The sequence below is a fragment of the Cotesia glomerata genome, linkage group LG2, assembly GCF_020080835.1.
Source record: "Cotesia glomerata isolate CgM1 linkage group LG2, MPM_Cglom_v2.3, whole genome shotgun sequence".
Taxonomy (NCBI): domain Eukaryota; kingdom Metazoa; phylum Arthropoda; class Insecta; order Hymenoptera; family Braconidae; genus Cotesia; species Cotesia glomerata.
Genome location: NC_058159.1, coordinates 980,162 through 993,482, shown reverse-complemented (window position 1 = coordinate 993,482; position 13,321 = coordinate 980,162). Strand labels below are relative to the sequence as shown.

Sequence of the window (13,321 nt, the reverse complement as noted above, 5' to 3'; positions counted from 1 at the left end):
TATATCTACTGATAGTATAAGATTAAAGTTTGGAAAATTCAAAAGTGCACAGCTCATAAGGCTAATTTAATTATGAAATATTAATAAAACAAAGAATGTGCAAAAAAAAATTAGAAAAACGGTTGACCCTGAAGGCCATCCCTGCAACTTCCCGCTAATTCCATACCCAGGCGCTTAAAATTGCACTTATGACGTTTTCGAGCTCTTCGAGCTCAAAAATACAATTTATGTGTTATTTTGAGCTCTCCGAGCTCAAAGAGATAGCATTGCTATGCTTTTGAGCTCTTCGAGCTCAAAAGTCTTATCAAAATTCGATGAAACACGATTTTTCTAATTTTCAAACTGCTGTAACTTTTCAATAAATCAACCGATTTTCACGCGGTAGGCGGCAATCGATGTGGTTTTTTGAGCTCTATAAATGACTTTGAACAAAAAAATTGATCTGATGAAAAATTTCGGAGTTATTACAAAAAAACACCTTTTTCAATTTTTTTCGACAACGATATCTCACGAACGCATCAACCGATTCTGACGCTCTATGTGGCGATCGATGCAGGATTCCAAGGTTAAGAGCTGAATAGTTTTTGAGGTCGATCGGTTCAGCCATTTCGGAGATATTTAAAAAAAATGAAAAAAAAAAACAACTTTTTTTGTCACTTTTTTTGCAATTTCTCGAAATTTACTGGTCCGAATCGGTTCCAACCTACAAGAAATCTAAGTTTGGCGAAGCTATTTTGAATGATACCAATCGCGATGAAATCGGTCAAGCCGTTCAAAAGTTACGAGAGGTTTACATACACACACACACACACACACACATACATACAGACGTACGGACATCATCGTGAAAATAGTCAGGAAAGCTTCCTAGGACCTCGAAACGTCGAGATCCGATGAAAACTCGATTTTCGAAAGAAGGGGTAAAACCAATAACTTCCCGATTTTTGAAAATTTTCAATTTTCTTAGCGGGAAGTTAAAAATATAGGAAAACTTCTAAAAAAAAACAGCTGTACTAGGAAAGTAATGCACAGGCACCCCTGGTGGACAAATGTACATAATATCTATAGATATAGTTATAGATATATCACCATCCATGTTAATTTTACATGGATATATATATAGATATACAGACTTGTAGTTTTTATTTTTTATTAATTGTATTTAAACGAATTAACTAGCTATTCGCGTTCGGTGACCTACAATTCTCAAGACGAATTAAAAAAAAAATAATTTAACTTAAATAATGGATTTTTTCACAAGTTACAGTGTTTCCGGGGTTTCATACATGACGGACAGGAAAATTTTTTGACTTATTTTGATGTTTTTTTCCGTTTCTATTGCACTAAATCAATTTTTAAAAAGTATAGACTTAATCTCCATTAAATTATCTCGACAATAGTATGCAAAATATCTTGATTCCATGAACTAACAAGGCTATAATAATAAAAATAGTTGCCAAAATGAGGCGAAAAAATTTTTCGATCGTAAAGCACTCTCTGATGCTTCGCATCATGAGTGGTGCATTAATGTAATTTTGTTAATTACTTAGCTCAAAAGGATTGCTTGAAAAGAAAGCTCTCTTTTTTGTTTGTATTATTGTAGAAACGCTTGATCTACAATTTATTAGCTTAAGCTATCTTTATATCTACATGAACATACTTATGGTAGGGCAGGCAGAGGCAGCTGGTAAGAGCCTTCAAATCCCAGATTTGCCTCTGCGATTTAATACTAAGCGGGTAAAAAAAAAGTAACTAAATAAATTCATTATCAAATAGATCTTTTAGAAATTAAATCGAACAAGTTTTGAATTTTTATAAAAATAAACAAGTGAAATTAATTATAGAATCATTGACTTATCTGATTCTTGAAATCCCGTAAAATATGTATTACTTATTTGCGTAAAAATCAGAAAAATTTTTTTACGGAATGATTTTCATAATGTATTAAAAAGTTTTAGAAAACTTAATGTGGATAATAAATATCGGAATTGATATCGTTAATTACCCTTCATAAATAAAGAAATAAATAATGTGACAGGTGTATAAGAGCAGCGTAATTAAAAAAGTGCGATGATAACCCTCAAAAACAATCACGGGCTTATATAAACAAGGAAAACTTACCAGTAAAAATATTGTTGCTGAGTAAACAAGTTAACTAGTAATTCTTAAATGATTAACTAGATAAAATTGAACATCTAAAAAGAAAAAGCATGCCTCTAGACTACAATAAATTCTATCTAATTACAACACAATAACTTTTACAAGATAAAACTCAAATATTTGAACTAGCAAGCAATTCCGCTTCCTATCAGTTCACGTTATCTGAGTACAGATATATCGGTGATGAAGTTAATTAAAAAGTTCAAGAAAAGCCTCCTCGATAGTCAGTTAGCTTAGTGAAATGAGTGGAAAAGGCAGATACACGTCGCCCGAGGGATCCAAATTCGGGGAATACTGGGCGGCATTTGTATGTAAGATTTTATTTAATTATGCCTTTAGCAGAGTGTTTTAGAAAATTTTACTAGTTTTTTTAGGAAAAATAAATAAAATTTCCATTAAAAAAAAAAAAGAATCGATTTGTCAAAATTAAAGTTGTCAATACAAGTTAATATTTATTGTTTTCCATATTAATAAAAATAATAATTCTTGATAACTATTAAATAATTTTATAGAACGGAACTTTTTTCAAAATCAAAATTTTTTCTGTAAAAAGGCAATTTTTTATAAATATTTATCTATTGTAAAAGGAAAAAAGTTTTAACTATTATATAAAACTTTTTAGAAGTTTTATTTCTAATAAGATTAGTAGAGAAAAATTTGTTTTTTTATATATATTTTATAAAAATGAAATTTTTATCTCTCGATTAAAAAATACGTGGTTCTATCTTCATAATTTTTTTTTAAAAAACAAAATTTGAATTTTTCCAAGTTAAAAATAAATGACTTAAAATTTTCATGTTTTTGCATCAAATTTCTAAAAAATTCTTATCGTTCGCATAAAAAATAAAAAGTTAAAATTTGTAAATGAAAGTACAGAAAAAAGAGAGAATTTGAAACGCAGAATATTAATAATTAATTAAAATAATAAAAAAATAGTGAATTTAAAAAAAAAACCCGAAAAGTATCATTTCATAAATCTTAATCAAAACAGTCGAGATTTACCAGATATCTGCGATAGTAACGATAATTATATGACCAATTAGGCTCGGTGCAAGCATTTTGTGTGGGATGCATACTAGGATGGACCTCGCCAACTCTGGTAATATTATTAAAGCCGGACTCACCGATTCCTATCGACCATGGAGATGCCTCAACAATTGCCTCCTCATCAACAATCGGGCATTTGATAGCGGCTCTAATCAGCAAACAGATGATTGAACGAGTGGGCCGAAAAAACTCGATGTTTTTGGGCGGATTACCACTAATAATCTGCTGGTCATTAACATGCTTTGCGCACAATGTTTCGGTAATTAATCTCTAAGATTAACAACTGCAATTGCGGTCACCAAAACTATTATAATTTATAATCTGATAGTCAGACAATTAATAAACCGTATTATTATTTCCAGTTGCTAATAGTCGCAAGACTGCTGGCTGGCGTAGCATTGGGCGTAGTTTTTGGTGTCACTCCACTTTATCTTGGTGAAATAGCGTCAGTTGAAATACGCGGAATAATTGGCTCAACAATGGGTGTAATGATTAATTTGGGAATACTCTTTGCGTTTATAGTGATACCATATTTGAGCATTGCAATGGCAGCTGTTGTGTTTTTGGTTATTTCTTTGGGTGTTGAAATAGCTATTTATTTCATACCCGAGTCTCCGTATTTTTTGGTGGCTAAATCCCGAGAATCAGAGGCCGAAATGGTGCTCGAAAAATTACGAGGAAAGCTTGACGTCTCGGAGGAATTGATGCTGATTAAAAGTTTGATTAATGAAACTGGAGCTGAACAAAAAGATCTCGGACTAATCGAATCATTAAATTTGTTATTTAGAGTTAAGAGTAACTTACGGTCTTTTTCTATTATCAATCTTCTTGTTGTTTCCTTGTATTTAGGGGGATTAGTCAGTATTGTTGTCTACGGAAATATTATTTTCCAGGCAGCTGGCAATTCAATTAGTGACCATATTGCCATCATCCTTATAGCAATCACCCAAGTTATTGCATCGATTATATCCAGCTTTATTATCGACCATACAGGCAGAAAACCCCTTATTTTCGGAGCTGGCGCTGCTCTCGGGATATGTAATTTTGTTATCGGAGGGTATTTCTTTTTAATAGAATACACTGGCAGGAATGAAGTTATGCAGTACAGCTTTGTGCCACTTGTCGCAGCCATAGTCCTGGTTTTTGCGTCTAATATTGGTGTCACCAATATTCAGTCTATTTTAACAGGGGAAATCCTTGCTTCTAATGTTAAAGGTATCGCCAGTGGACTCAGTAATATATTTTCAAGCTTAGTTGCTCTGGTTACTATCAAAATGTACCAAGTTCTGGCGACGAGTCTGGGACATTCGATACCTTTCTTGGGTTTTTCTGTGATTGTAACGAGTGTCACTATTATTTTGATGATCATTACGCCTGAAACCAAAGGCAGAACTTTTGCGGAAATACAGCAACTGCTTGTAAAAAGGAAGTGATCCTGGTTTTTAGTTAAGGCAATATTTATGTATTCGTTTTGAAATATTTATAGGAAAATTTTTATATTTGTACAGATCTGTTTAGGTTTCATTGATACTTGCTAGAAAAATTGTATGTTGTATAAATAATTATTTATGTAAAATTTTTAAATGTAAACAAGTTTGAAATTATTTATGAAACTTTTCAATATTATATTCTTGATAAAAATAGTAAAAATAGACGGAGAAAGATAAACTAATAAATAATAGTTGATTTGTAATAAGTTATGATCAACTGGAAATAATTACCATTTCAATATTCATCATATTTCATCATACTTTGACTTTGACTTTGATATTCATCATTTCGTACCTAAAAAATGATCGCATGATGTGTAAAAAATCTAAACTACAGTTACTAAATTTTCTATACAAGCAACGTCAATATTTTCAAAGTAAAATGGTAAATTTCAAACGCAACGCTAAAAATCAAACTGTAATTATTGATTTGCTTGGACTGGTAAAATATATATTTTAAGAGTAGAATTTTTACTGTTTCAAATGTTAAATTCTCCGAGTGTGAGACCTTCCCCTTCTCCTTATAGTATAGACTATATATTGAAACGGCAATTTTTACTGTTTGAAACTATAATTTTTTAAGATGAGCGTCGTTATTTACTATAGTGACAGCTACTAATCACATTTTCGATATTAAATTATAAATTGTGGCTTTTACACTTTCTACACGGAAAAAAGTAAACTGTAATAAATAATAGTTGATTTATAATAAGTAATGATCAACTGGAAATAATTAACATTTCAAACAGTAAAATCATGATTTTAACAATCACTTTATAATATTTATCATTTAAATGCTACAATTTATTATTTACATGAAAGAAAATACTGTTTCAAACAGTAATATTCGCTACGTGAAAGTCGGAAATATTAAAGTATAATAATTAAGAATTTTGACTTTGATATTTATCATTTCATACCTAAAAAATGATCTTATGATATGTCAAAAATAAACTACGGTTACTAAATTTCTATACAAGCAACGTCAATATTTACAAAGTAAAATGGTAAATTTTAAACGCAACGCTAAAAATCAAACTATAATTATTGATTTGTTTGGACTGGTAAAATATATATTTTAAGAGTAGAATTTTTACTGTTTTAAATGTTAAATTCTCCGAGTGTGAGACCTTTCCCTTCTTCTCATAGTATAAACTCTATATTAAAATGGCAATTTCTACTGTTTGAAACTTTAATTTTTTAAGATGAGCGTCGTTATTTACTATAGTAACAACTAATCACATTATCGCTATTAAATTATAAATTGTGGCTTTTACACTTTCTCCATTAAGTTTTGTAATATTTACATTTCTGCCTATCCGCAGTACTGTTTGAAACTATAAATATTACCCAGAATCAAACACCCTTTAAGGCTCTATTACCCGCCGGTAGCTAAATTCCCGGGCAGAATTTAGAGCCCCAGAAATTACAGAACCACTCAGGATTGTAAGGGATCGAAATTAACAATAACGTTAATAGATGCTATAGGTTAAGCATTAAATAATCACATGTATAGGCGATGATTAAACAGAGTAATAGATCAAAGACTATTGATTGGAGGTCTACACACAAGTTATTAGGGCGGCTTTGATGATTGTCGTGGGAGATCTTAACATCTTATCCAGCTGTCGATGATCGATTGGCTGTTAGTTGCTCTCAAGGACTATTGTTAAGTCGATATATCTCGTTAATTTCAGTTTCAACTGTCGAGGCAAATCCCTTTGGATTTGGACGAGGCGTCGGGTGGACGTCGGGTTAGCATTGCCGTCAGAACCGGAGACAACGGATCCTCGATGGACAAACACTGATATATCCAGGACATGCCGAGGATAGTCTCTGTCTGATGTCTGATGCCTGAAATTCTCTTTCTCCCTCTCAAACCCAATTTCGTCTCTGTAATTCGCGCTCTTCCTCTCTTGCTCTTTCGCTGAAGCCCCGGTGATTACTAATACTGGGCACCGACATCCATCCCGTTATGCCTTCACGCAAACGGTCAGAAGGCATAGGATAGGATAGTCTGCTCTACACCCACACTCGCACCCGCACCCACTGCTAAGTATACAATTGTATCATTAAACCAAACACACTAACGATCGGTGGTACTCTGGCAAATGTTGGCCTCTTCCTAGTAAACAATGCCACGGTAACTATGAAAAGCTCTTGTTTCATATACCGATGCATTTATTAATTTAACAATACACCTCTGCTCTGCTCTGCTCTGCTCTGCTCTGCTCTGCTCTGTTCAGCTCTTCTCGGTTCTATGCTTATGCATTCTCATTATTTTATCCATCCACTTCCGCTGAAAACTCCTCGTGTTAAACAAAATTAATTATGTCTACTAGACGATAAAAATATAATAATAACACCAACAACTACTACAATCACTTTTATAACGGAAGAGAAGAAGGAGTATTAAAAATATATATAAAAAGATAATAATAGAAGGTCTAAATTTTTTGGTAAAGCAGATAGAATGGGCATGGGAATGATGTCGAGAGTTGTAGTGGGACTACTAGTAGTATAGCTGAGCCAGATGGGAATTGCCTCGTAAAAGACAGGATCTTATCTCAAGCACTTTGTCGGATAACAGTGAAATAGTGTTATTAAAAAATAAAAAAATATCCCAGTTTTAAAATAATGGATCTGAAGATGTGGATGCTAGGCGAAAGAAAGCTAAATTGCACACCTCAAACCCTCTATTTGTTGAGATTTTAGGTTTCTATTACTTTAAGAGAAAATTGTAATAAAATCAAATTGTATACTGATAGAAGGATTTGTTAATATTTAATAAGCTTTATTAACTGTTGATAAATGATTTTTTAACATCACAGGATCTAATAAATATTTATTAACAGTTAATAAATTATTTATTAAATACGATTTACTAAATGTTAATAAATATTTCATTAACCATTAATAAATATTTATTAAAGGTTAAAAAATGTTTATTAAAATTTAATAATTTTCTTTAAATAAATTAAATTATCAACAGTTAATAAATCCTTCTATCAGTGTATATAAGTCGTCTTATTGTCTATTCGACATAAGACCAACTCAAACGTGGGTAATCGTGTTGAGCCTTTTTAACATGGTTTTTGGGGTGTTTTTTCGACATTAACAGATTTTTAATAAATAATTGAGGGTCGATTTAACAAATTTTTAACATTAAAAATATTATTATTAAATTAAAAATATTAATGAACTTAACAATATTTTTTCCACAGATTTTTTATCCGGTTGATTTTTTGTCTTATAAGGATATTTTGTTCGCGGATATAGAGCCCGGTTACTGTCTTATTAAGGCGTTGAGTGTAGTTAGAGGGATGAAAAAATCAGTTTACCTTTTTTTATCATTTTTTAAAAATTTATAATTGAGAAATTATGCATTTTTATTGAATTTTATTTGAATAACTTTTGTCTCAAAATTAAATAAATTAATAAAGAAAAATAAATTCATCCCCAAATAAAATTTTTTTAAACAGTAGTTAAGCGCGAATTCTGTAGGGTCCATTGAAAATTTTGGTAATTGTCAGATATGTCGAAAAATCTCCATAGAATTTGTTAGAAATTCAGGAAATATTTTCGAAAAATCATACTTCAGAAAAATGCAGAAAATCAATTTTTTTAATAACTTTCTATAGTTAAGCAGTAGAGTTTGTCAATATTGACAATATTCATTGATATTTAAGTCAATATCAAATGTAATTTCAGGATACTGTAAATACGTCAATCTTTACGAAATATTGCGCGTTTATCATCTCTGAAATTGTTTGTAAAGTAAATTACATCCATAATATACTGACAGTATGACAGGTTATTTATTGATATGATGATTGTTTTCTATACAAAATTAAATCGTACAAATTTAGTGTAATTTAATTATTGATGATGAATGATTTGTCAGCTAGTTAATTTGTCAGATGACCCGTGTAAAAATCATATGATATCATTATGACGCTCATAATGAATATCAGAATGAATCTCATATTTTGGCACTAATATGAGATTTATATAAAAGCCATATCAATACATTTGAAACCTGTAATAAGTAAAATACTTATGGAAACGAATTTTTTATTAACTAGATTATAAAATTTTTATTTTTCTTGTTGGAGAAAGAAAATTTCTGGTAATTTGATTATGTTTTATTATAAAATTTGATTTACACGGATCGGTCACATGGGGATTCGTGACCAATCCATAGTGACAAACGCATAATTTCATACTGAAGTCATAATAGTATCTGCGTAAACTCATGATGGAATCAGGCTGAAATTTTTCAAATTCATTATGATATTGTGATGATATTGTTGCCTTTCATTCATAATTCAAGAAAAAAATTTTTCTCCCCTCCGGGCGGAAAGCGTCAATTTTCCGCCCGCTGCGCTAAATGAAAATGCCGCTTTCCGCCTCCGTCGAGGAGAAAATAGTATATTACACACCTAGGGAAGTAAAGTAAGAAATATCTCAGATCACATGTAATTGTTGGCCGAGGCGAAGCCGAGGTCAACAAACATGTGATCTGAGGCTTTCTTATTTACTTCCCGAGGAGTGTATACTATTTTTTTGTCTGACAAAGGCGGAAAGCGGCAACTTAGAGTAGCGCAGCGGGACGAAAGTTGCCACTTTCCGCCCGGAGGGCGAAAAATAGTATTCTCACCACGGGCAGGAAATAAGAAAGCCTCAGATCACATGTTTGTCGACCTCGGCTTCGCCTCGGTCAACAATTACATGTAATCTGAGACATTTCTTATTTTCCTGCCTTAGGTAAGAAAAATACTATTTTTTTACTGTTGGAAATTCGTTAGGATAGTATCTCCATGATGATATTAACATAATTTCATTATGAAATCATAATGATATTGAATTGAATTCAAAATTTAATGATGGTCATATCTGCATAAAATCATAATGATATTGTTAGCCTTTTTAAATTGTGATATAAAGTTATTGAGTCATAACTATATACAGGAAATAATGCAAAATAATTAAATTAAAGAAATTGTTAGGACGATATAAATTGTTTTCAAAATAAAAAATAATTATTTTAAGACGAAAAAAATTTTTCAGTAGAAAATTTTTTTTAAACCAAGATAGTCAATGTTTTTCTAAATATTCTTCCAAGTTAAGAAAATCAAGGAGGAAAGTTAAGTAGTTCAACAGTATAGTGCATGATAAAAATACTGTTTTTCTCAATTGTTATACATTTCCTCTGATTAACAGAAAAAATTAAAATTTTACTAATCTACTTAAGAAAGATTCGTTCTGACAGGTATTTTACTTATTACGGGTTTCCAAAGTATTGATATGGCTCATATATGAATCTCATAGTGCCAAAACATGAGATTTATTATGATATTCATTATGAGCTTCATAATGATATCATATCATTTTTACACGGGAATGTAAAGATATCTTTATGCAGATCAATTTAAAAATTTTACTTTATTTTAATCATAATATCAACTTCAATATAAAACTTAAAAGCTCAAATTTTGACTGGCTATTATGTGAATTTTTTGAAAAGCTAAAAAATAATTCCACAAATGATATGATCCCGGGAAAATTAGATAACTATTAACTTAATTAATTTATGATAGACCCCAAGTATCAAGTGATGATCACCATTACAAGTATCAAATTTAGCAGGCTATAGGGAAAATAGAGGAGCACACGCATGTAGAAATTTTTAAGTGTAAATATATCGTGGCAGGGTGCATTGGCGGGAATGAACATTAAACGTGATTCGAATAGAAAGACTGCAGAGACTCTAATGTCTCTAAAGTGCATCCAGGTACATAGAGGCTCATATGTGCTGATATGTACAGGTATATAGAGACCAAAAGTGTATACTATTTCATTGAATTAGTGTATGCAGTTGTGGAAATAGTCGCTTTCGCGGTTTCACCGAGTGGCTAGACTAATTGAAATTCGAACTTTGGATTGGTATAGCTGGTGAGAGCTCATACCGCATGACTTGATAAAATATGATGCTTTCAAATTACCACTACAGACTAATTGAGTGCTATAACACAATTTCATGCTTTAGTTATTCACTTTTACTCACTTTATATTAATCTATTTATCTTTATCGCCCGGTAAATCGATAAAAACCCCATTTTCGGCGGAAGTGATCTCTGGCCGTAGTCGTAATCAAATAATAATATCGTTATTTACTTAATTGCTTGAAAAAATATTGCTTTGTTTCAACAATTCATTGAATCAAACTTTTTTTCGGCTTAACGTGTATTTATATATTTTTCGTTAATATTATATCGAATTTCGGTCGTAACACATAATAACGTTATCCAACCGGAGAATCTACACTTGCCGTAGATTGATCGTGAATGATGACGTATTAGACACGTGTGTCGTGGTTCACGAGTAATTAGAGTGACTTGCGGAGCATTAATCACACATGCGAACATCGCGTGTGATTGATGGATATTCGGGCCAGTCCGCTCTTGTATTTATTGTGTATATCTCTATCTTTAAGGCCACACTTTTCAATACATATTTATATTATGTGAATGTATTACAAATACAAAGTTAAACCAATTTTTTCGACAACTCCATTCTCAGTGCCAAGAGTTTTTGTTTGCTCCGCGGGTGATGTTGATACAAATCTATATCTCAACGCAATGACTAAATAATAACTACTGTGCTCAGTGTTATATCAATGTTTATAAATGAGAGTGTGTCTGTGTGTGTATGTATGTAGGTATGTGTGTTCAGCATAATAAATTGCCTGTTTGCTGCATAATCGTGAGACGTCATTCTCTCGTGTCAGGGCAAGTATACTGCGGATCTTCTATGTCTGTTTATGACACCCGGTCTAATGCACGCGGGAAATTAGATAATGAGTGACAACACACGTATGACAACCTACCGATTGATATATGCATACCTTCAAATTCGGATAAATTATTACGATAAATCACACTTAGGCTCTGTTTTCATATATTGTTGTGTTAAAACTATGATGTTGAATTAGTTTAATTCGTGATCATGATAAATGAAAAAAAGGCCATTTGGCAGCTGAAATAGAAGTAGATTTCATAATGAATAGAAAAAAAACTACTAGGATTGGATCCAAAGAATCCTTTATTAAAAAGTTGATGTGACTTTTTCATTGTTGTCGCTTTTCGTTGCTATGACGACCACTTTGGCAACTGTTACCATAGCAACGGTTACTATGGCAACGGCTAAATGTTAATTAGTTAAATTTGTAAAAATATTGATTAATTAAATTGTCGATAATAAACATTTTGACAGCAGGGCGCAAAGCGCGTTCGATATTCTAGTAAAATAAAAAATTAGTGCAACAGCAAATTTCATAATTGGAATAGCGAAATAGGACATAATTTTGAGACCACACTTATGGTACTCAAATTGAAGCTTATTTAAAGAGCTTTCAGATGCAATTTACAGAGATTTAATAATTTATCTCATTCAAAAGTTATTCGAGTAAGACAGTGAAGAAATATGAATTTTTGAGATTTTGAAAATTTTGAAATCCTGGCATTTATAAATTACTTGACCGATTAAGCTCATCTTCGAACTTAACTTTGGTATCTATCAGTAGATTAAGTATGTTTAGTTTTGTAAAGATCTGTTTTAAATTGGGGACGCTATCGGCATGAGAAGCCACGTTATATTGTTTAGATACACTGAAAAAAAAAGTACTACTCTTGAGAAAATTTTGTTGTAACAAGAATATATACTCTTGATAATTTTCAAGAACATATTTTCTTGTCTCAGGAATTGATCGAATCATTTTTTGTTTAATTCAAGTGAACCTATTTATTAGTTAATTTATCAAAATTAATGTCAATATTTTATCATCATAATAGATATTGATATTCTTTTGTCAAAAAACCAAAATTTATTTTAAACGATTCTTGAGCCAAGAAATTTTTTTCTGGACAAAAAAATTTTTTTTTCTCAGTGTATATATAAACTTTTGAACCATTTGTATTTTCTGAGCAAAATTTTTCAAAAATGACGTCATGAGGACCAATGCAATAGTTAGATTTCTATGAAATCTACAAAAAATTTATGAGATTTGTTGATTATTTGAAGGGTTGAGTGTAACGAAGATTCAATCATTAATATTTCATTCAATTGGGATATTTACTGTTTGCTTGCAATAACTAAACATGTAATTTAAATTACATAAGTTTTGAAAAGTAAACTGGCCGGGCAAAGCGATATTGGTGGTTGTATTACGATAAATTTACCCATCTTTGCCATTAGGGAATTGTTTGAACAGTATTGAGTAATTACAGGAATAAATTTGTAAACAGGACGTATAACTGGAATGAGATATATTAAAGGCAAACAGAAATGTTTTAACCATTCCTTATATAGATGGTAAATTAAAGTACGAGCTAATAAGAAATAAATTGATTTATTTTTTTGTTGTTAAATATCATTTAGTTTAATTATAATAAGTGCAATTTTGAGCGCTCAAATACGGAATTAGCGGGAAGTTGCACTCATTACCGAAGTCAAATTATCAAGAAAATATCGTATGTGATGAATTATTAAATAGAATTGTTTTGATTGTTTTTGTGGATAAATAAATCCTGTTGAGGAGCGCATTGTGCCTTAGGGTAGGTGAC

The 13,321-nt window shown here is 31.2% G+C and overlaps 1 protein-coding gene across 3 annotated transcripts; it reads left to right on the top strand.

Moving 5' to 3' along the window:
- Positions 1-2,129: 2,129 nt before the first annotated feature.
- LOC123258451 (facilitated trehalose transporter Tret1-like) lies at positions 2,130-4,709 on the top strand. 3 transcript variants are annotated; one of them, XM_044718451.1, is made up of 3 exons: positions 2,130-2,467; positions 3,204-3,466; positions 3,570-4,709. In XM_044718451.1, the coding sequence occupies exons 2-3, from the start codon at positions 3,371-3,373 to the stop codon at positions 4,638-4,640; spliced, it is 1,167 nt and encodes a 388-aa protein (XP_044574386.1). In that variant the 5' UTR covers positions 2,130-2,467; positions 3,204-3,370; the 3' UTR covers positions 4,641-4,709. The 3 variants fall into 3 exon arrangements, with proteins under 3 accessions (XP_044574386.1, XP_044574385.1, XP_044574387.1); XM_044718450.1 differs by having other exon boundaries at positions 2,131-2,471; XM_044718452.1 differs by having other exon boundaries at positions 2,425-2,467; positions 3,157-3,466.
- Positions 4,710-13,321: the final 8,612 nt, after the last annotated feature.

Bases quoted from the DNA above. Each gene is read 5' to 3' on its own strand.
- LOC123258451 (XM_044718450.1), top strand. From the start codon at position 2,402: ATGAGTGGAAAAGGCAGATACACGTCGCCCGAGGGATCCAAATTCGGG. The intron at 2,472-3,203 runs GTAAGATTTTAT...ATGACCAATTAG, and splicing joins ATACTGGGCGGCATTTGTAT to GCTCGGTGCAAGCATTTTGT. The intron at 3,467-3,569 runs GTAATTAATCTC...TATTATTTCCAG, and splicing joins GCTTTGCGCACAATGTTTCG to TTGCTAATAGTCGCAAGACT.